Below are 22,946 nucleotides of genomic sequence, written 5' to 3'. Positions count from 1 at the left end.
AAATCTTCTTGATCTCTAGATTTGAGGACGGAGGCAGGCAACCCTCATAGCTCGATTGCAAAACAAGTGGTTTTTCGGGAGAGTGAACCGAAATATTGATAGGAATATCGGGGGTTCGAATTCCTCTCTACCCACATCTCTATGTGCCTATAGCACTTCCATATAGAGAAAGATAGGCTTACTGCATTTCCATCAACCGACTCACTTGCCTCTCCCAACATTGGGAATCTGTCAATTCATTCGTTTAGGGTGAGAGCGAAAGCCTATGCAGTCTTTCATATGTATTCGAAGGGGACAGAACTCAAGAATGGGACAGCAATGGTCCACTAGCAAGCTCGTTCTAATCTTGGATGCAGTACATTGGAATCCTGAAGCACCAACCAAGCCAACACAAAAGGGAGCTTGAGATAGATATGGAAAGAGAAGCAATGGGTGAAGAAGATTTGTTCTCTAAGCTGAGCAAAGTCAATGAGAAGCCCCTTCACAACTTGCATGCAACACATCACATGCCCACTAAGTCTGGGTTGGCATTGATCTTTTCTTTACTAAGAAACCACGTTTTCGTTGGGCATATTAAAAAAATTAAGTCCCTACAAAAAGAAGAGGACTCCGACACTAACTGCAAAATCAAACTTCGATCTCGTAATTTCATTATAAAAAATCGATGGTAGCATATCGATTCATATTAACAGAAAGAAATGGCTAGGGCCACTCGAGCTAGCTAATAATCAACCGATCGATCTCCAAGAAATGGCTAAGTCAATATAGTTTAGAACATCAACAAATCAAAGTCATAAACTTCACAAAAAGAACAAAAAAAAGTCATTTGGCTAATACAAACTCGAATTAATTTACTAATCTCGATTATAGTTGTTTTAACCGAGTAATCTGCAATATTCATCACGTAGATATTATAAATCCAAAACAGCAGTTTTAATTTCACAAGAAAATACCCAAATCTCAAAGCCAAACAATAAGGTCCAAATGATGAAGTGTTTTTTAAATCATTGTCCACCCTTTATTACAGTTAAAGCAGTACTTGTAAAATGAAAACACTGTCAAAACGCACGATAATCTTGACACCGCTCACTGCGGTCAATCCGAGTGAGAATACATGATAACTGTTCTAAGAATCAATTGTTTAAGCACCCAAAACAGAACCTGAGCTCTTGCGGCATTCCTGCAACATATCTAAGTAGAATTGGCACTTGCTGATGTCACTTCCATAGTGGTTCAGGCACTGCCAAGGAAGAAAACGTAAAAGAAAGTATAAGTTGATCGGGTCTGAAGATAATATGAGAATATGGCTTACGCATCTAAGCGTCTAGAAAAGGAAAAGGAAAATGTTGTAAATAACAATGGAGATGAACAAGGAACCTACATCTTGAAAGGACTTTGACTGAACATTACAAGCATCAGAACCTCCAGGATTGCTCGCTACTGAAGGTGCTGACGAAGGAGTTGATGAATCAACAGTCTCGTGCTGGATGACACGAGGACCCATTACGGCATCAACAGCCCTGTGAGCCACCGCACTTCCAGTACCAAAGGCCATACCTGCACATCAGTACAAAAAGGAAGTTAAGACAAGAGTTAGATAATTTATCGTGGGAAGGACATGTTTGGGAATGATTCTAAAATGGTTGAAAACACTATTCGCTACATTCAAAATCACTCCTAGACAAGTTCTTAATCAATCAAGTTAATTCAATGTTTGATTCTCTACTTTTCAACGTTATTTTCAGAAGTCAAAATTTATTCGCTACATTCAAAATCACTCCTAGACAAGTTCTTAATCAATCAAGTTAATTCAATGTTTGATTCTCTACTTTTCAACGTTATTTTCAGAAGTCAAAATTTCTGTTGAATCATTAAAAACATGTTTTAGAGTGACTTTGTTATTTCAAAGAACACTCAGATACTTGCCCTAAAAGAAAGTGCAAGAGCTTCTAAACTCACCTTGAGCAATAGTGGCACCAAGTCCTCCCAGCATAGACCCACCTCCACCACCTTGAACAGGTGCAGGTGGAGGAGCAGAATGAGCTAGTAATATTTAGCGACAAAAACAATATTGTTAGGAATAAATTGTCAAAAACATAGGGAAACACTCAGTTGAATATGGAAAAGAACACAACATTCATTCAAACACCCGTTGAGAATGATACATTCACAAGATTCCAGCTATAAAAAAGCCATTAACCACAAATTTATATCGTCAATTATAAGCAATTTACACATGAATAACTGTGGTAGAATAGTTCATATACATAAACGTCACAAAAAAGGGCACCTATGAATTATAATTAGCGTGGAAGATGGACCAAAAGTATAGAAGGTTCATCTCCTTGGATTACCGACCCCACTACTCCATAGTTTTCAATCTCTAAAGTTTCACTATTGTAGTTTTAGGTTATTGTTTAGCATGCAATTTAGAAATTGTTCTATATTCTTAGATTCACTGATATTGGCAGATTTGCATTGAATGTTTTAAATTTCACTAAACCAAATGGACTCATTGGCAGATTTGATTTCTGTAATGGTCTTTAGTTTTTATAAACCCAAATTAGGAATTTGATTTCTGTAACGGTCTTTAGTTTTTATATATTTCAGTTATGTCTCTTGTAATTTCTACAATAGAGGATTTCTTGGTTTCTTTCTCTTTAAAATAATAAAGTACATAATGTCATAAAACAATAATTTTTTATTTACAAAATTTAAAACATAAAACATGTTCATAAATAGTTGAGATTGAACTTAATATAGATAGTAACTAGAACTGTTCTCATCGTTTGTAAATATATTATTAACATATTTTGAACAATAGTTTAAATTGGAATTCAATTCAACTTTTGGAACCTATGAAAATAAAGAAATCAAAGAGTATTCACGGAGAAGACAGACTTTTACATAATTCAACAAAAATGTTATTTACCACGTTATTACTTGGTGTAAATTGACTATAATACTTCTGTTACCTATAGTCACACCTCCCTCATTGTAAATTGGAAAGATCTTATGTAAGCATCATGAATAATGCATTCCCTTTGAAGATTTCAAACATCAACCATATTGTTTCTTATCAAAAAAAAAAAGTTTAAAAAAAATTCCGTTAAACTTTATATCATTGAACCCTTGTTTTCAAATTTTTGAGAAGCATCTAACTTCTCAAACCCAAAACTATGATCTAAAACGTGAAGGTATTTCTATATATTGTTAACCACAAAAACATGTCTTGGGTATAGGCAAGTCTCCAAGGAGACCGGGCTATAAGTCCAATCTACCACGGGCATGAGAAGGATAAATAGACAACTAATAAAACACAAGCCCTCACAGTGGAATTCAACATTTATACCCCAAAAGAGATATTGAAACACAGATGATTAAACTAAACCAAAGAAATATCGTGATACTTTACCTGGCGCCGGAGTATTGCGAGGTGGAGCGCGAGGGGCGGGACGGGAAGCAGATCGTCCTGCAACAAAGATTAAAGATAAATCAATTGCCACAGGCATCAGATATATTTAATAAATAACAAAGCTCAAATATTCACAGCTAACACATGAGTTTCAAAAGCTTCAAACCCTAGTTTTGCCCCCAAAATAAAAATGGTTGAAAGTCTTGTCGTCAAAATAAATCAATAAAAACGAAAGTTTCCCAAAGCCAAAAGTCCAATCCAACAGTTCATACAAGAGCCACCGCCAGACATAAAATGAGGTAAAGAAACAAGGAAAAAAATAAAAAAGCACCGAAAACAAAATCTGGCCGGATAAACTTCATACGGACATAGAAATAACGAGCGTCATAAGGAGATACAGAGGAAAAATGGACGAAACCCTCACCTCCAGAGCTCCGACGAGGCATGATTGCTGACGATGGGAAACGACGACTGCTAAGGAGAACAAGTAAGCGAAATGGCGTTGGCTGCCCTCTTTAGGGTTTGTACCGGATTTATCAAGCTTGCCTCATTATATACGAACCTACTTAATTGGAGTTTCGGATTAGTTTTAAACACTCCACGTTGACAAATAATTTCAGGCTCTAAATCGCGTTTTTTCAACCAATTAGATATGGCCACGTGGTCCTATCTTCCCCTTGCACCACAAGCGAACTACCCAGAGCTGATGAGACCAACGGAACTAGACAGTTCTCGAATCTTCTCTCGCGTAAGTCCAAAATAATTTTTCCCGACTCTCTGGACATAGATTTTTGTTACTACAAAAAATCCTTGATAAAAATAAAAAGAGATGTGTAATAAAAATAAAATAGAGATAAACCAACTATAAATAATTTTATAACATAAATCGTTAAAATAAAATATTTTGGAATAAATGCGGATATTCTTTTGATATAGAACAATTTCTATCATATTCATTAAAAAAGATAATGAAAATTTTATCCCAGCTCCAAATTTGAAATTTGTAAGAAAGAAGGAAGGAGATGCAAATTTTTTTCATTAAATAATAAATAACGCCAGAGACACTGATGTTTTAGTAAACTAATGTTTTAGTAAAAACATTAAAAAAAAAATTAAACAAATGTTTTTCGTCTTTTCTCCTCAAATTTCTCACTTACAAAATCTCCGTTACCTGCCCCAATCCCCGCAAAAAAACATTTCTAAATAGGCGGTGGGCATGAGGTAGAGAAGGCTTCTCTATCCCTACCCGTGGACATCTCTAAATAGAAGAGCTCCGAAGTTAAAAAAAGCCATCATTCAAAAACTTTTTAGACGGTATGATTAATCAAATCCACAAGAATAACATCTCATTTACCTGTCAATAATTGGGAAAAAAATATTGAAATAAAATCAACTGAAACAAGTAAATCAAATCGTCCCATTACAAATACTCATTCAAAATGAATAATTACTAAACATCAGTGACAGATAAATAATAGTTATAGCTCGATGGTGAATCTGAACGAAAATGCAATTAATTTCACTATAAATTAAATTCTAATAAAAAGGTACTTTCAAGTCCTATACTGAATCTAACATTTTTTTTTTTTTAAATACCCAGATGGATTTTGTTAATATCTCTTGCAAGTATAACTTTACATAAACAATAATCAAATAAGAATCTTCTAAAGAAGTAATAAAACAATGGTAGAGAAACACACAGGTAGACAAAATTTCATATGCGGAAGCAATTTCTTTAGTGATTTACGACTGTACAGTAATTTTATAAACAATATATCAACTCAACAAGTCATAAGCCACCATTTTTCACCTCCTAATTCTCTTTCCACCCACAACTTCGGAATGCCAATTATATTATACACTGTTTATACCTTTTTTTTTTTTTCCACTTTTCACAACTGCACCTTTTTAACCAAACCCGAATCCTTCATTTGCCTCGTGAACTGCAAGAAGTAGTTTTTCCTCCAGATGCTGTTTTGATGGATACTCCGGTAAATCTAACTGGTTAAAGCTGTGGGGGCAAAGAACAGCGAACAATTAATATCTCCAGGCCACCAAAATAACGAATTACAGAATATAAATAGCGTCATTCAGTACCATGTGTGAGCAGAAGGTAAGTGTTCTGGGCTGCCATATGCCTTGTGTATTTGAAACTTCTGTGAACCAGAAATTCCCTGCAGAGCGCTGAAACCTTCTAATGGCACCTGCAAATATAACAGAAAGGAGCGTTCAGGCTGTGGGTCAGGCCAGTTATAAAAGAGGGTATTTTAATGGGCATTCAAGTCCTTTCATCTCAAAAAAGGAATATAACATCATCTAAACAACATGATCGACTCATCACACTAACATATATCATGAGGCAGCCCTTTGTCGAGGGAAATGAAGAAGCATTTCGTCCCCTCGTCCCCCATAAAATGAAATAAAAGAAATCGCCATTACCCATAGCCAGTTTAATTGGATTTCACAATTTACTGCGGCACACATTCATACAGATAGAAATAACAGTAACCAAATACGAAAAATTACGAAAATAAACGGTACCGATTTGCAGAAAAATAAAGTTTTATGAATTTTGAACAGTTAAGTGATACTCTTCTATGAATCCTGGTCGCCTTTCATATTTACAGCAGGTGCTTAACCAAAATCATAATACCTTTGAGGTGCCAGTCACAAACTGCAAAAGGCGGGCCTTGTCTTCTTTGCTGAAGGATTGAACAACCTCCCAAAACCACAGTATGACAGGAGATGCAGCACTATATCCTGAATATTCTGTGTTTGCTCGCATATCGTCCACTGAAAAAACATTTAGCATGAAAACATAAGCGAGAATGCCCTCATCAAACTTTGTATGCAGAGACCATTAATTTGTAAGGATTTGTTTTTAGAACAATGAAAAAGATTACTTACGATCAATATCTGGGAGCCCACAAATTAACAACTCAAGTTCCTTGTCATTAAAAATAGATATTAGTTCCCTAGGAATTAATTCGTGGAAACCATCAAGAAAGGCATTAATCTGAGGACGTATAGCCGTTGTTAGCTGATGCTCAACAACTAGATCAACATATTGGTACTTATTCTCCTCTGTGACTTTAGTGTTCCGTCCACCAGGAATCAGTTCATAGTCAGTCACCTATTGGAACAAGATAGTCAAATCTTAGTAAAATGTATTGCATATGTTTTACAACAGGCAAGACATTGAGAACGAGAATTATTACCTCTGTCCTTTCATAGAGGATCAGCTTCTCCTCATCCGCATCAACACTAAATGTAAGGTCCAAAACATCACTAATATCATTCTGGAAAGCAACAAAGAGACAATTTCACATGAGTTAAATAATTATATCTCTTTAGAAAAAAACAACCATCATAGAAGTGCAAATATTAGAAGACAATTCTTATCAACCATAAGTAAATACTTGTATACAGTACCTCAAGCATCCATTTCAAGTTTTTGTAGTAATCGGGATCAATAGCTTCAATGTCGTGATAGGTAACTTTGACTCCAAGAATATGCTTGTAAAACGACCGCGTGAAATGGACATCCAATAGCTGTCCATCATAAAGCGCTTTACCAACCTGGTAAGAGAAACCGATTAGGTGTGTACAAAGTCAGTTTTTAACTTAATCCATTAAATGCAAAAAGTTGGCACTAACCACTCGCCCAACGAATTTAAAATATGATAGATGCTCTGTTTGGAAAGCAGAATTGGGGTTCGGCTGAAATGTTGAATCATTGCCAACAGTCGTGAAAAGCAATGCTCCCTTGTCGAAGATAACCCTGGATAGTAACTGATACCATTCCCTTGAAAGCCCACCAGCATCAATACCTTCCTCTCCTTGGAAGTGAACTGTCAGCCTACCTTTCAAATCTTGTGTCGATCTCATTCGCAACTGATTGTACGAATCTTCAAGAATGTATGCCCTCCTAACAGAAATTCTCAAAGGACTATGATGATGATCATGTTGATGCTTTATTTTTGATCTAAAATGAGAACGCTTATTGTCAAAATCAATAAATCGAGGGACCTTCAACATAGGGGAGAAAGACTTCTCCAACAATCCAGGATTTTGCCGAATAAAAGCATTCAATAGTTTTCTGTGCTTCTCTGAGAACCTAACGAAAGCAACATGTTTTTCATCAACTTTGTGGGTTGGTACTGTAGTTCTTTGCTGTGTTGCAGAAACGCTAGCATCCTCAACCTCAGAGACCGTAGCAATATTCACCTCTTGATCTGAACCAGTCTGGGTAGGATGCAACTTCTCACAAACCACAAAAAAAGATTCAATGTATGGTAATATATTCTGACTTCCAGCGGGAAGTGGGGGTGTTACACCAGCTGGCTTCATTGTAGGAGTTCGAAATGAAGCCAGCATATCAGGTGAAGAATCTGAATAGCTCTCAATTTTGCTAATACAGGTGCTCAGCTCTAGCCACAAGGGCTCCAAAGCAGCATTGATATCCCAAACCAAAGAAAGGGCAGAAGCATGCTCTTTTTCAGGAAGAATTGAAGAATCTTTTCCTTTTTCAACCAGTGATGCAACAAGAGAGCTTAATGCCTGTAGAACTCTTAATATTGCAGCTCCATCAGAAGATGATGTACTGAGGAGTGCTTTCACTGCCTCTCCAAACATGTGCAACTCATCCATAGCCGATCTTGTCAACTTCTGGACAGATTCTGATAGCTCAGTAATGAACAGGCGACAATGAATTGGAGCAATGGCTACAAGCTTCTTCATCACCTCTGCCACAAGAGCATAAGTATTGTCTGACAACCTATATAATACAAAAGACATTAGACCAAGCACCTGAGATTTTTGCCCAGGGAAGCACAAAGCAATATTTATGCATCTCGAATGTTAAAGAAATGAACAAAATGAAAAACTTAGGAAGGAGGAAAGAATGAATCAAGATTTATCACACATTAAGCTATGAAAATATATTAAGAACAAACAGGGAAGGAAGGAAACAAAAGTCATAATGAAGGAAAAGACTCCATAACTGCCATACTCTTCTAATTAGATAGTAATCATTTTTAAAGAAAAAATTCTACGGAAAGCTGCATCTGTCAATTAAAGCAAATTCATACCCTTCTCGTGCTAAGAGTGAGCACAGAAGCCGTAATTCTGCTTCTGGGAGCTTTGCTAGAATACTACGGCTATCAAATTCACCATCAGAAGTTGAAGCTGTTGTTTTAGAGTATGCACCAATCTTAGATGATGTTCCAACCCCAGAGGATACGCCACCAGAATCTGCATTCAATTCAGCATCAGATGAGGAAACTTCAGGAACAGCTGGTTGCTCAGCAGTAGAAGGTGCAGATTGCTCGGGTGAGTGTGATTTGCTTTCAGCGTTATCAATGATCACTTCCAATAAATTGAGCAGCTGAGGAAAGAATACAAAGAGGTCATCTAAATAGTTTTAACTTCTGAATGTGCCAAATATTACCAATAAAATAAAGAAAACATACAGTTCAAAAAAATGATTTACCTGCTCAAGGTGAGCAATACTTCTCAAATACAGGGGTTGGTTTAGAAGGCCTAGAAGTAACGCAATTGATAAGTAACCTTCGGACTGTAGATTATGTTCAACCGCCATCACTGCTTTACCACAATCCTGATATGCACTCTCTGATTCCCGTAATGTGGGTCTGAAAAACTTGAACTGAAGTAATATCTTAGCTACATATGGATGATTCCTGGCCAAATAGGTTAGAGTTTCTAGAACTCGTCTTGACACCAAAGGAGGAGCACCTATAAAGTAAAGAGAAAATGCATAGCTATTACCAATGAGGTGATAACACCCAAGCAAAAATAGATAATGGAGGAAAAACTAAAATTAAAATTTCATTTGTAACTTTTTTTTTCACAGTTTTTATGTGACAGGATGAATTGAATCAAAATGCATGCCGACATGTCCTGGTTAAGATAAACAAATTCCAACATGCAAATAATTTACTGATCTCACTCAAATGGCCATAGCCCATCAAGAAAAAATCATAAATTTTGATAGCTAAATAGGAAATAAATAAATAAGAACAATGGCTACAGAATCCAAAGTTCTTACCTTCAAAAAATTGAGGACGTGAATATATGACATTACGTTGACAAGCATAAAGGCGATATGAAAGCTCAGTAGAATTTGACTGGCTAGCAAGCTTTCTTCTATCAAATAGCAACATGTCCATAAGAATTTTCACCAATGACGTCCTGGTTTCATTATGAGCGCACAAATTTAAAAGTAGCCTCTGCAGTTGACCTTTATACAAAGGCTGAAAAAGGGAATCCATTAGAAAAGAGGGCAAAATATAAAAAGCAAAAGAAGAACATTTCAAGAAGAGGAGATACCTGCACTACACGAAGCAACCGTATCATAGCATACAAAGCATCTGTATCAACTAAGGGAGCTCCATCAGCTTCAATGAGCCTAGCTCCAAGAGATCTGCGAGAGGAAATGCTTCCACCAGTTCTGTCCAAGCCAGAAATACCTTCAACTCTTCTGGAACTTTCACCTCTGCGGTTTCTAGGATACATGCCAAAGAGAGCACGGTTGTGATAACGATGTGCAAATCTTTCACGCAACATATTTGCCTCAGCAACAAGAGCAGGCGTGAGATTAGCAAGAATAGCTTCAGAGGAAGTTAGCAAAACCTGCAGTTAATATCTAATGTCAGCTGACAAAGAAATACCACCTTACAATAAATAAACACATTACCTCTTCTCGAAGATCAGAAGGGAATGTAGCGATTATCGACACAGTATCCATCTCAACAGGCTGACCCTCCAGCTCCTGAGATTGATGCAGCCTTTGTGCTTGCTGCTGTGCTAGAACTTCAGCTCGAATATCTGGAGGAAGTGCTGCCAAGAATTCTGGATCGATGTCTCCAGCATTCTGTGGCTCATTGTTTGGTGGCTGCACCACTTGACCCTGTTGGGTTGAAAGAACTTCAGCACGTAATTCCTCAGGAAGAGCATCCAAGAATGCAGGATCTATTGCCCCTGAACCGGTATCACTGTTAGTTTGCTGTTCCCCAACCGGACCCTCCTCATCTGCCTCCCGACTTGAATTTTCTGAAACTTCAGTCACAATATGTAGAGATGCATCTCTCCCACTTAGAGGGGCAGAATTACTGTAAGAAACATTGGTCCTCCTCATGCGAGCAGCTTGTGAATCACCCAATGACATTCTATCCGCAGCAGAACCTTGTCTATCTCCACCATCATCATGACCGTCTGCACTTCCAATTTCTACATCCAGACTCCGAAGACTCTCCCCTAAAGTTGCACCACTTCCACCACTTTCTTGACTTACAGCTTCAACATCCCGCACGGCTGCATCACCAGGTTCAAATTGCATCTCAACAGGTTGCGTTTGTTGAGTCACCTGTGTTCCTTGCAGTGATTCAATTACGGCAGGTCCACTGTTGGAGCCATCAAAAATATTGATTGGCCCAGGCGGTGGTAAACTATCTCTATCATGCTGCCCACTGTCCTCAACAATAGTCTCAGACCTTCCACTGGGTTCTGATGTCTGTATTTGTCCACTGCTATCTTTATTATCAGGCTCTACTGTAGCATTGAGTTCAGACGACTTCTCAGGAGTTGGTCTCCTCAACTGGGAAACAAGAAACTCCTCAAGGCCTTGGGGTATTGCACCATTGCTAGAGCCACCACTATGCTGGTTATCATTGGCCCACAAGTTTAGCCGGTGCCCATGGCGACCACTTCTCAAAGACCTGAAAACAGTATCCAGCCCAGAAGAATTGTTTTCCAAGGTCCTTTCTGAAAGAACCATATCCCGATTATTCTCTGAAACAAATTCAGCAGACCATTATGAGAAATAAATACATATATAAATATACAGTCAGCATAAAAAGAAGCAAAACATAGGAAAAAGTTACCCGAAGGTCTAAAAGGAGCTGCATGCAAAGCAGGACCACCTAAAAGAGGATGTCGTGTGGGTGCAACATTATCTCCTGTTCTTCCTAAAAGATTATAAATGGAAGTTGTGCGCCCTTGACGTCTAGAGCCAAATATTTCAACTGGCATCACATGGAGAGTTTCATTTTGAGAAGTATCTCTTCCAAAAACCTCAACATGATCAAAAACATTTATTCCATTAATACCCTCTTCCAGTCTTAATATAACACCATCTTCATCATCCTCATCATCTTCATCATCTTCCTCCAGTACCTCATCAAATTCATCATCATCAATCTCATGATCATCATGGTCTGTATCAGGATGCGGAAGATGGTGGACTTCATCCTCTTCTGGATCATTCTGCTCCTCCTCATCCTCATCCTCATCTTCATCCACTTCATCACCATCATCCCCAGACATCTCCTCGTTGTCATCCTCGTCAAGATTTTCTGGTCCATGAGGTTGAATTTCAATTCGAATATCCACTGTATCAATGCCGTTTTCAAGACCCCGTGCATCCTCAGAAGTTTCATGCATGTACTCATCCTCTCCATTGGGACCAAAAACCCCATCAAGATCTTGGTCATGCTCCATATCATCTGTAACAGCCTCTGAACCAACATAGTTCTGGTTAGCATTATATGACTCAATCTGATCAGCTGGGATCGATTCATGATTGGACTGTGATGCTGTTTCCATTGACCTGGGTGTCTCACCAATATTCTCACCTCCAGGTTGATTGTGATCGGGAGTTTTTGATGAATTATCCCCCTTTCCTGTATTAGAATCTGCCAATTGAACATGTTCCTTGGTTACCAATTCCAGGGCTTTAATAAGACCTGTAACAACTTTAGGCGAGTCTGGATGGTCCAGATCCAGCACTTTAAGAATTTGAGTGAAGGAACTAACGAGACCAGCATCAATAAAAGTAGCAGAAGCTTCTGTAGTGATGTATGAGCCAGTGGGTGTACGGGCTGCTAACATATCATTTAACAGGTCAACAAATGCTTGAAGGTCACTGCTTGGTGGCCTAGAACCGTTACATGGATCAATAAATTGATTCAGAATAGAACCAACCTCCACAAAAATCCTTCTCCTTGCCTCACTGGAACGGACACACGATGCAACCAGAAACTGACTCCCCCTGGTTGCTAATTTATGCTTCCAGTCACCATCGACTTTCTTTTCCTTCTTAGAATTTCGAGATAATGGGATAAATTCATGAAGGATGTGGTGAAATATTCCACCGGTGCATCCGCCACTTGAGCCCCTTTGATGAACAGATCTGGAACAACAAACTTCAGTATCCTTCCGAAGCAGGACATGAACTGAGGAGGCATACATCAACAAAATCTCTGTCAATAACTTCAAAATAAACACGACTTTTGCCAATGATGCAGAAGCTTCCTGGCTATTTGCATCATTATCTTCAGACAAAGAAGCAATGGCTTTCCCTTTTCCCTTCACAGCAGAAACGTCAATGTCCATATCAGACGATGCTCGGGCACTGCAGGCCAACTCCACGGTAACATCATCTTTCATAGGAGGTATAAATGTATAAACAGACTCCAAAAGAAGCTCAATCACGTTTATGAAATTCTGGGAGGATTTTTTATGAACACGACTACTTCTTAAGTTCGAATCATGAGGCTTGCTGTGCACATTTCCAATAACAGCAGAATTTGCATTACCCAAAGCAACTTTCACATCATGATTCTGTATTTTCTCTTTCTCCATTGATTTTTCCTTCTCTCTGTCTTTCTCTTTGCTCTTATCCTTTTCTCGATCTTTCAGCAATACAATGTAAGGTCTCTCACCAACCATCTCAATTTGGCAGACAGATTGAGCAGCTCGCATAAATATCACAGGATCCCGTGTAATAACAGAATTTAAACCTAACAAAAAGTTTCTGGGGGTTACCCTGCCATTTGGATGCCTGTTCATAGCAGTGATAAGGGTGTGCTTGATTTCAGATTCCATTGCCTGCTGCAGAGTTTGAGGATCTTCAAGGATGTGACGGATAATAGTAGATGCAATACTGTCGAACCCAGGAAAGAGGCTAGTTGTTGGTAAAGAAAGCAGGGAGGTTAAGCCCCCTGCTTCAAGGAAACTAACAGCAACAGAATGAGATCTGGTGAGACTGGAGCATAACTGCAGCACAGCATGCATTGTTTCACAAGGAAGCCTTTTCTTCATACAGCTGCAAGCAATTTCAATGAGTTTCTTTTGAATGCCAACATCAATGTACTTTGGGGAAAGTCCCAAGGCAGACTGCAACTTATTTTGTTTGTCTTCATCAATAGTCAAAGTGTCACCACCAACATTATCCCTTTTCAGCTGGTCTGCGATTTCAGGATTGAATTTCTTCTCCTCCTGCAAAAGCCGATCAATGGCAAGAAATGCAGCTGTAACCCACTTAGGAACTTCAACTTTAACCCCATCAGACAATCCAGAGTCCCATCGCGAAAGTAGATTTGAGGAAACTGCAACCAAACCATTCTTATAGGCAGACTCTCGTGCCACAGTATCATCATTAAGGATTAAGGCAATAACATGAAAAAGAGCAGATAATGTAGTACTATTTCCACTGTCAGCAACTGTATCACAGCCCTTCACACTGTCAATTAGAAAAGAGATGACCTTAGACCGGTTTTGACCATCATTTTGAGAACAAATCATCACAAGCAGGTCTCTAACTGGGAATGCCAGTGCTTCTTTGGCTCGCAAAAGCCTTATACATGTAGATAACAACTCCTCGGTACAAGGTAGATGGACAGACTCTTCTATCTGCTTCGAGACCTCACTTGAAACAGGTTCCTTCATTTCCAATTCAGAGTTTCCTAATGACAGGGCAAGTGCACGAGCAAGCTCATCATCCTCTTGGACTTCCTCTGGGTGTGAGAACAACCACTCCATGGCCAATTCCACACTGTTAGATCCAACTTGCCTCAATGCTTCTTCAGCCCTGCTCCTCGAGAAACCCATCTCAACAATTGTTGAAATTGCTGTTTCATTTGGAGGAGGGCCAGTAATACGAGCACTGGAATTGCTACTAACATTTTTAACTTCAACCCCAGAATATATATGCCTAATGATAGATATAACGGTAGTAATAAATTCAGAACTACAGTCAAGAAATTGGGGATGTGTCCAAACAGGGAGAACAGCCTTCAGAACCATGGACTGAAGGACCTTCACAAAAGTCTCTGCATCACGAGGAAAGGCAACATCTCCACTAGTCAGAGGTTGTGCAAGCAAATGCTTAGTGAATGAAGATAATATAAATGATGAGGTAACCAGGTGATCCATGAGTCTTCCATAGCTTGCTAAGGGGCCTTGAATCCATGAATGATCATTATCTGCCTTTTCATCCTGCTTTAAAGTTGCATCATCGGTTTCCATAGGAGAAGCAGGTACCCTATTTATTGTGAAAAGCAACTGGCTTGTAGCTTCAAAAGTGGTCAGAACTGAGTGCACAACTCCATGCCCATACAAGCAATTTAGCAAAACAGGATTACAGGAATCTGGTCTGTCCAGTAATATGCCATCCAAAAAATCAATAACCTTCCCAAAATAACGGCACTTGGTTGATATTGATCCCTCAGATCCAGAAGCATTCACATGACCCCCAAAATTCATGTGATCTAACACAAGGGAGGACAAAGTGGAAGCCACAGCTTTTGAGGATGACGATACATTTACCACATCATCACGTCGACGAGATGGAAGCAGCATCACCTTCCCTAACTCTTGAATCAAATGGGTAGTATGGAAAGAAAGGGATCTCACCAGGTCGCAACAAGAAGCATAACAATTTCTTTGATTGGAATATTCTTTTCCGTTAGAGGTCCCAGTGGTGTCAGAAGACCCTGCACGCAGTCCTTGATTACCAGCTCCAAATTGCAGGAAAGATGAACTATCAGAACCCATCCTATGAAGAGAACTAGGGGCACGGCCAAGGTCCCGATACAAGTTAATAAGGTCAAAAAACTGAGATTCAATGCTCCATCCAGATGTCCTCCTCAATAAAGGATCAAGGAACTGCCTGAAAGAATTAAACCTTTGCTCTTCAACTTCATTTGTTTGGACCTCCGAGTTTTGCAACTCAGTAACAGAACCAGTACTCTCATCTTCTAAATCAGGTTTTACATCTTCGAGGAGTGCAATCTGCCACAAAATTTCACGATGTACACGTCCAATATCTTCAAGTACATCCTTGCTCTCATTTCCAAATTCAGTAAGCAATGCAGTCACCCATCGATTGTCTTTAGAGTCGGCAAGAAACAAGAGAAACTCGACAAGAAAAAGTGAAGTAAATATCTTTTCATCTGGAGTTGTCCTGGGGTCGAGTAAAAAGGACCCAGAAATCAAGCCAAACCCAGTCAAGGCTTTCTTTAGATGATCTCTAAGCAAGGAGCAGAACGCACGAGCCAAGGGAGCAGAATGATGCTGGGTAAAACCCTTGAAAACCATTGTACTGTGTAAAGCAATAGTTCCATTGGATGACTGAGCAATGCTAGGTCGTAAAAGCAGCTTCAATAAAGCCTCAATTCCAGAATTCTCCACAAAAACCCTACATGTTTCAGAATTCTCCATTGTCCTGTGTACCAATACCATCAGATGAAAAATGCATAACTGAATGACTTGATCGTTATTAATCCCTTCTTCTGTAACAAGAGAGCAATTGCTGTTATTTTCTTTGTCATCAGAATCTGTTTCCATTGCAGTATTCCCATTAAGCTTTTCTGATGAGCCAATTGGGTCTTTTTCCCCAAGGGAACTAATTTTTTCAATTATTTCAAGGATAATATCAACTCCAGTGCTTCGCAATGATGAAACGTGGCGCAAAAGCTCTTCTACTGCATTGGCCAGAGGAACAATTGCTTCATTCATTGCCAAAACATATTTTTCTTTGGTAAAAATGTCAATAAGAAACCTCAGTGCAGAAGTTTCTTTCACTGCTTCCAATCCCCTGGCATTTAGACAAATTGCACCAATCCCATTAGGAATACAAGTAACTGCCTTAGGAGAAGGCAGTATTCCAGCAGACACTGAAGCTAAAAATGCATCCGGAAGACCCATATCATGCAATGAAGGATAACAGGTGGGATCTTTGTGGATGATTTCACTCATTAGAGTCACAGCTGAACAATAAATATCACCACCAAATTTATCTATATTGCCAAATATCTGTGACAGTATGGCAGGTAAAGAATTTGTAGAGTTCGTTGGGACATATGTAGCAACTCCGAGTGCCTTCAATGAAACCTTAATCAGCCGTTTTTGGTTATACAATTGGTCATCATTACATCTGGAGCTCTCACCAATAATCATTGAATCAGTATTAGTTCCACTTAAGCCAATTACTCTATGTACTTCTGTCTGCAGCCTTTCAACCAAAATTTCAACTCCCCCCAACTCCTTAAAAAGAGATACAGCAGAACTGCTGAAATCCATGAGCTTTTGTAACGTTTTCACGGCAAAACAAACAAGATGCAAATGGGAAGGGTCTGAATCCTCCAATAGAGGTAGGAAAGTGGGAACCATACCTGAACCCCGGATGTTGTTTCCTGAAGCTGATGAGGAAACCACATGAAGTAAATAGAACTGAAGGAGTGCTTCTACAAAGGCAAGAGATGATGGATCGTTTGAGTTTTTCAATGATAAAATTGCCTTCTGCAGCACATTCAAGAGTATCATACGGTTCCCCCCAGCAAAACTGATGCTAGATCCACTCAAAATCCTCCGCTCATGAGATGATGAATATGCAGCTAACTGAGCTCCCAGAGCAAGCATAGCAAGTGTCCTAATGGACCCAGAAACAGTTTCCTCTGACCGCACAATTCTAATTAACTCATTAGTATATTCTGGTTCATTAGCGAAGAAGGCAACAAGTTCATCGTGAGAGTCACCAGACTGAACAAGTACAATGAAGGCAAGAAGGCATATTCTACTATATAGCCTGCATACTTTAGAAGATCGAAACGCACGAGCATATCTGATCCTGGTCAAGAGCGAGAATCTAAACTCAGGAGGTACATTATACAGCTCAATACACTGTTTCAACACAACCAAATCATCTTCCTTCTTTAAATGTAAATCTGGTATGTGTATAACCCGGGAATTAAAAGAGTTTGAACTTGAACTGCTTTCATCGCTATCTTTAGCACCAGAGCCGTGCAATTCAAAATATAGGCTAGAACCTATCCGGTACTGAGCATTATCCATATCATTTTCTACTTCATGCGGAAATAAGCATAGTCCTTTCTCTTGGGTTCTCTCATTTGCAACAACACATGAATATAAACCCAAGCCCTCCTCCTTGCTTCCCCATCCCTGTGCAAGAGACAGGAGATAGCTATTTACAGAACCACAACCAATCAACTTCCCCCTTCCATGAAGTTTTGAGGGATTTATTTTGACAAGAGCAGAAAGAGTTTCCAATGCAGCTATAAGAACTTCAGGATCTGTTGATGCAAGAAGGAGCTTGAAATGCTGTTGGAGGAAGAAAAAAAAAACAGAAAAATGAGGACATTCATAAACTACAGTAAAATTAAGGTGAAAATACACTCCTAATATAAAGAGAGAAAATAAATAGTTTTGCAGTCGACCAAAATAAAAAGCACTGAGAATCCAATATCATCAGCATGACATACCTCTAATCCATCGAGAGAGCCCTTATTATGGCAATTCTCTAATACTATCTGCATGACACGCAGAATCTGTAGAATTGCATGTTTGGGAAATGGACTATCATCTTCTAAAATTTTATCAGACAAAAGAAGGTCATTCCTACAAGATAAATATGTCTTGAAATATGTATCAAAATGCAGAAATAGAGGCCTCCAATGATGATAATTCCCCTGAAATCCGAGGAAAAAAGTCTTATATTGGATATTTGAAAATCATTCAAGGAATAAAAACTTCATGCTACAAAAAACAAACATTTTACCACCTTATTATATTTCCATCGAAAACCAGAAAGAGGTATTGCTATATCATGCAATGGACACTGGATCACCTGGTCAATAAAAGCTTTGATTTTGGGAGGCTGCATACAACAAATATACTTCTTATGTCAATAGATATACATACATAAATAATAATAATAACAATAATCAGTAAAATTATTGTTTTTTCTTTTTTCTTTTTTTGGTGAGAAACCAAACTTTTTTCTAAAAAAAAAATGAAAGAATACAAAATGACACATAAAATTACGGTCTACCAAAAGAGGCCAAATAACTAACCATACAAAACATGCCTCCAGACCAAAATAATAAAGCCTAGCAAAAATTTATAAATAAAACAAAACATTATATGCTAAAAAGCAAGAGGAAATATCATCTATGTAGCGAATAACGAGATTTAAAAATAAAAGGCATATTGATAATAAACTAACGGTTTTTAAATGTGCGTGTAACATTTCTCTCATGCAAGAACTTTGAAAAAAACCCCAAGCCAAGCAACTAAGGCCAGTTAGATGCCCGCCAGAGAGAGAGCAGAAGAATTTCCAAATTCTTCCTTCCAAAATGCAAACACATAAACAACAACATTATGTCTGGCTAACATCGAGGAATTCCACAATCTGGCATTGTAGATAAAAAGCAAACAGAATGGATGGCATGAAAATTACAAAACCGTATACTATTAAATTAAATATGTGCTATATTTACATAAAAAGCATAAGTGAGCTTTTGTACTTTTGAATAGTATGAAAAATTCAAATTATTCATCAAGTTATTTCATGAGGCATATAACTTGAAGCCTGTGTTTCATGAAGCATAAAACTTTTCTACAAGAGGTGCAAGTCTCTTATAATCTAAAGAAGGCACAAAACTCAAGACTAAAAATTTCAGATTTGGCTTCGGGCATACGTGATGTTTTTAAGCCTTTAAAAACATCAATAATCAGCTAACCTTCTCGCTTTGGCATGAACCAAAGAAATTAGAAAATAAGTTAGATATAGCATATCATGAGGAGCCCAGAAAGTGGTAAGATCCATATCTCCAAAAACCTGCAACACTTAACCGAAACACATTTACAGCTTCACTCCAAAAAACCCATAAGACATTTCTTATGCATTCAACCAAACAACTTCAGCTTTACTTTCAAAGGGGATGCTAGGTGAAAGTTAGATATGATAGTCCTTAACTATTGAGAAACGCGCTAGTTCAATCCTGAAAAATCAACAGCCTCATATAGCAATTACACGCCTCCAGGAAAAAGGTGTTTTTGTATTCAACATCACTAACACAAATAAACGCACTAACTCACACACACAGCACACACCATTTACTTGAAAAAAGATATCTGATGCCTCTTATGGATAATATCTGCCACATTCTTGACATCTCCAAGGAGGATGAACCAAATGAAAAGGCCTCAACCATTTTAAGGCACCTTTACTACCACAGAAGTGATATCAACTGATAAATCAAAATCTTATGTTTGGTTGTACGGGAGGAACATAACTTCTTCAAAGAAGAAGCATCCAAGATTCCTATGCTTCACATATATCTTCCTGTAGATTAGGAGGTTAAGTTCTCGAGTGAAGAGAACTCAAATTTTGCACAAATTCTGACTTCTTAGAGCCATCTTTTACGGCTTCTATTCCTTGCGGGGGTTTGGTGGGGGGGGGGAGTTAGTATCTTGATAGAATGAACTTTTTCTTCCATGAACCTTTGTTGTAATTGTATAATTGAATTTAATATGTTTTACAGTAAATGAAAAAACCATAAGTGATAATAATAAGTTACATGAAGATTAGATTTTCAGAAAGAAAAAAAAAAAGATATGCTGAAAACTCATTCCCAACAAATACTGACTTGACGGAATTTCACATATCCATGCATCAATGTTTATTGAATCTTGCAGGAATATCTGGCACTTCCATATCTACTAATTTTCAGCCAGACCACATCTCTGTATGTTCCAAGTGGGGCTCATGATGTACTTCGCGTATTGTAACTCGCACACAATTTAGATCCCCATTTTTTAACCATTTGTTTTTTTGTTTTGAAAATTATGCTTATAAACTCTACTTCCACCTATGATTTCTTTGTTTCATCATCCACTTTTAGAAATGTTTTCAATGTCCAAGCCAGGTTTTGAAAACTAAAAAAAAAAATGTAGCTTTTACAAACTTGTTCCTGTTTTTGGAATTTGGTTGTGAATCTAAATGTTTCCTTAAAACCACAGTAAAGAAAGGGTAAGAAAACAAGCACAATTTTCAAATATCAATAACTTAAAAACCAAAAGGTTATCAAACGGGGTCTTAGCTTTTTCGTTCCAACCATGCATAAGTATATTAATCTAATTTTTGGGGCATTCAAAATATGACTGAATATGGCGTGTGACGCCTATCAATATCAATAGCACAGAAAACATACTTAGAAAGTGGCCCCTACTGATAAATTTTCAATGCTTCAAGCTTAAAAAAAATGCTTAACCATTGGTTACTGTAGGAAACAGGCCATTGGCCTCGACGATAATTCCAAGTATCACTTTATCAATTGAGAAACAAAAGCACATAAAAGAACAAGAATAGCTGCTTAAAATCATAAAATATGCACAAAGACATGTGAACGCAATGTGTGATAAAACTTGTTAAGAGAAAAACAATTACCAAAAATGTGAAGTGATTAAAGAGTTTTCGACTAACTTAAACTGCACTACATGGTGCTGAAAAGTGTGAAATACAGCAGTATAACACGAATATCCCCATTAAGACATCAGAACGAAAATGGTTACTCAATCGAAATCCAGTCAAAATCAACTAAACAGGGCAAAGCTACCAAATATTAAGGAAGTTGACAGAATCATCTCCAGAACGTTATAGTCACCTAAAATTCCCATTGACGCCCTTCCCCACAAAAAATCTAGTCATCCAAACAAAAATACGACAATCAAACTATGTAATCGCTAGTTGGGCATAACAATAGGTGCAATGGTCTGATGATATCCATCGGAAAGCGACATGGAAGTCATAATGCATGAAAAATATCCGCTAAGAATAAATCAAAAATAAAAAAACAAGAAATCAGGAACTAACAGGCTCGGAGTCGAGTTTGATAGAAGGACCAAAGGAGCCCTCGCCAGATAGAAGCTGCCGCAGCCTCGACGGCAAGCTTGATCTTTGCGTAGTCATCTCACCTCGACTTCTCGACTTTCAACTACTGTAAAAAAGAAACAAAAAACAGAAAAGGAAAAAGATGCAACAAAAATTACGAATAACGAAATAACAAGAAACGATACAATCAAACATAGCAACAGGTGCATCAAAAACCCTAAACACTAAAATCAAAATAATTGCAATGGGTAGAAAACAAAAAAAAGAAGATGAAGTGAGTGAGTTAAACAGATAGAATAAGGGGATACCTGAGGGAGAAGATATAGAATGATACCGGAAACACGCACATCCGATAATTGGTGAGAGTTGAACAGCAACAGGCAAATCGATGGGTCTGAGAGCGAGAGAGATAGAAAGAGAGGTGGAAACCACGAAACGATGGGAGAAAGGGAAGAAAAGAGAGAGAGAGAGAGAGAGAGAGGGGTGGGGGGTGGGGTTCGCGAGTCGCTGTGTGTTACGTATAAATTTCTATAATTCTAAATAGCGAACCCTTGTAATTGAAAAGAAGTTGGTATATATAGTAGTAGCTGACACCAAGTCCTTTCTTTCACTGATCCCCTCTTTGGATTTCTTATTTTACTTTTTCTTTTTTTTTTCTTTTTTTTTCTTTTTTAATTTTATAATGTTTGCCTAGTTTAAAAAATATATTTATTTCTTTATTTAATTTTCTCAATTAATTTTAAAAAGTAGCACGATATGATGATGAACTAGTATAAAAAATTACATCATTTCAAATCACAATATTTATTTGTCGTTCTAAAACATGTCTACTGATTTTGAAATTATTGTGAATAGTTAAATGTAATACAGAAACTATAGAAATAATATATCGTTTTTATAAAGAGAGCAATTTGAGTGATTTTTTTTTTAATTTAGCCTTTTATGCTTTGATAATTGTCTTTGTTTTAGATTAAGAATTTAGAGATGTATTTGATAAGTATGTATTTAATTTGTGTCTTATTTGAACTTTAATAAATCTTTAACTTATACTTTATAATACATGTCTACGTCTATAAAATTTAACATTATCTCTAATATGATATTACTTTTACATTTATCTCTAAAATTTTAATTTTAAATAATGTCTAATAAACTAGTGACCTATTATATTACAGTAAATAATTTTATTACTATATTAGTTACGAATAATATATAGAAGGTAATATTTTTTTTTTAATTATAGTAACGTGCATTCTTTCTAACCTGGTTATTTTATGTAATGAAAATATATTTAAAATCCTATTTTTAATATTTTTACTTTTTGCTCACCTAGTCACACATGTATCAAATGTTGTCTAAACTCGTTTCTAAATCTTAATTTTTATTTTAGTTATTATAGTTTAAAATTTTGACTATTTTGGTCCTTTAATTTTGATTTTTTATAATAAATTTTTGCAATAGAGACCCAAATGAATATTGGAAAATTCCCTCATCAAAATTGAACTAATTGAACTAAATTGAATCAAAGATAATAATATG

General features: G+C 37.4%; 2 protein-coding genes across 4 annotated transcripts; both read right to left on the bottom strand.

Annotated features, from left to right (window-relative positions):
- Positions 1 to 909: 909 nt before the first annotated feature.
- LOC111462950 (coiled-coil-helix-coiled-coil-helix domain-containing protein 10, mitochondrial) lies at positions 910 to 3,998 on the bottom strand. The gene is made up of 5 exons (XM_023106783.1): positions 3,840 to 3,998; positions 3,416 to 3,472; positions 1,960 to 2,043; positions 1,382 to 1,557; positions 910 to 1,240 (listed from the first exon to the last, which is right to left on the bottom strand). Exons 1-5 carry the CDS (start codon positions 3,859 to 3,861, stop codon positions 1,142 to 1,144), a joined length of 438 nt encoding a protein of 145 aa, XP_022962551.1. The 5' UTR covers positions 3,862 to 3,998; the 3' UTR covers positions 910 to 1,141.
- Positions 3,999 to 5,102: 1,104 nt separating this feature from the next.
- Positions 5,103 to 21,902, bottom strand: LOC111462592 (E3 ubiquitin-protein ligase UPL2-like). Of its 3 annotated transcripts, none has more exons than XM_023106216.1 (17): positions 21,716 to 21,902; positions 21,390 to 21,513; positions 18,294 to 18,389; positions 17,995 to 18,201; positions 11,317 to 17,833; positions 10,131 to 11,224; positions 9,764 to 10,066; positions 9,483 to 9,687; positions 8,907 to 9,169; positions 8,506 to 8,801; positions 7,073 to 8,192; positions 6,848 to 6,994; positions 6,634 to 6,714; positions 6,323 to 6,548; positions 6,069 to 6,208; positions 5,513 to 5,619; positions 5,103 to 5,426 (listed from the first exon to the last, which is right to left on the bottom strand). In XM_023106216.1, the coding sequence occupies exons 2-17, from the start codon at positions 21,483 to 21,485 to the stop codon at positions 5,324 to 5,326; spliced, it is 11,001 nt and encodes a 3,666-aa protein (XP_022961984.1). In that variant the 5' UTR covers positions 21,486 to 21,513; positions 21,716 to 21,902; the 3' UTR covers positions 5,103 to 5,323. The 3 variants fall into 3 exon arrangements, with proteins under 3 accessions (XP_022961984.1, XP_022961986.1, XP_022961985.1); XM_023106218.1 differs by having other exon boundaries at positions 10,131 to 11,197; XM_023106217.1 differs by having other exon boundaries at positions 21,390 to 21,510.
- Between the last annotated feature and the right edge of the window lie 1,044 nt (positions 21,903 to 22,946).

Source organism: Cucurbita moschata, unplaced genomic scaffold, assembly GCF_002738365.1.
Source record: "Cucurbita moschata cultivar Rifu unplaced genomic scaffold, Cmos_1.0 Cmo_Scf00027, whole genome shotgun sequence".
In the NCBI taxonomy this organism is placed as follows: Eukaryota; Viridiplantae; Streptophyta; class Magnoliopsida; order Cucurbitales; family Cucurbitaceae; genus Cucurbita; species Cucurbita moschata.
The sequence above is the reverse complement of the archived record's forward strand: the minus strand, read 5'-3'. Positions and strand labels throughout refer to the sequence as shown.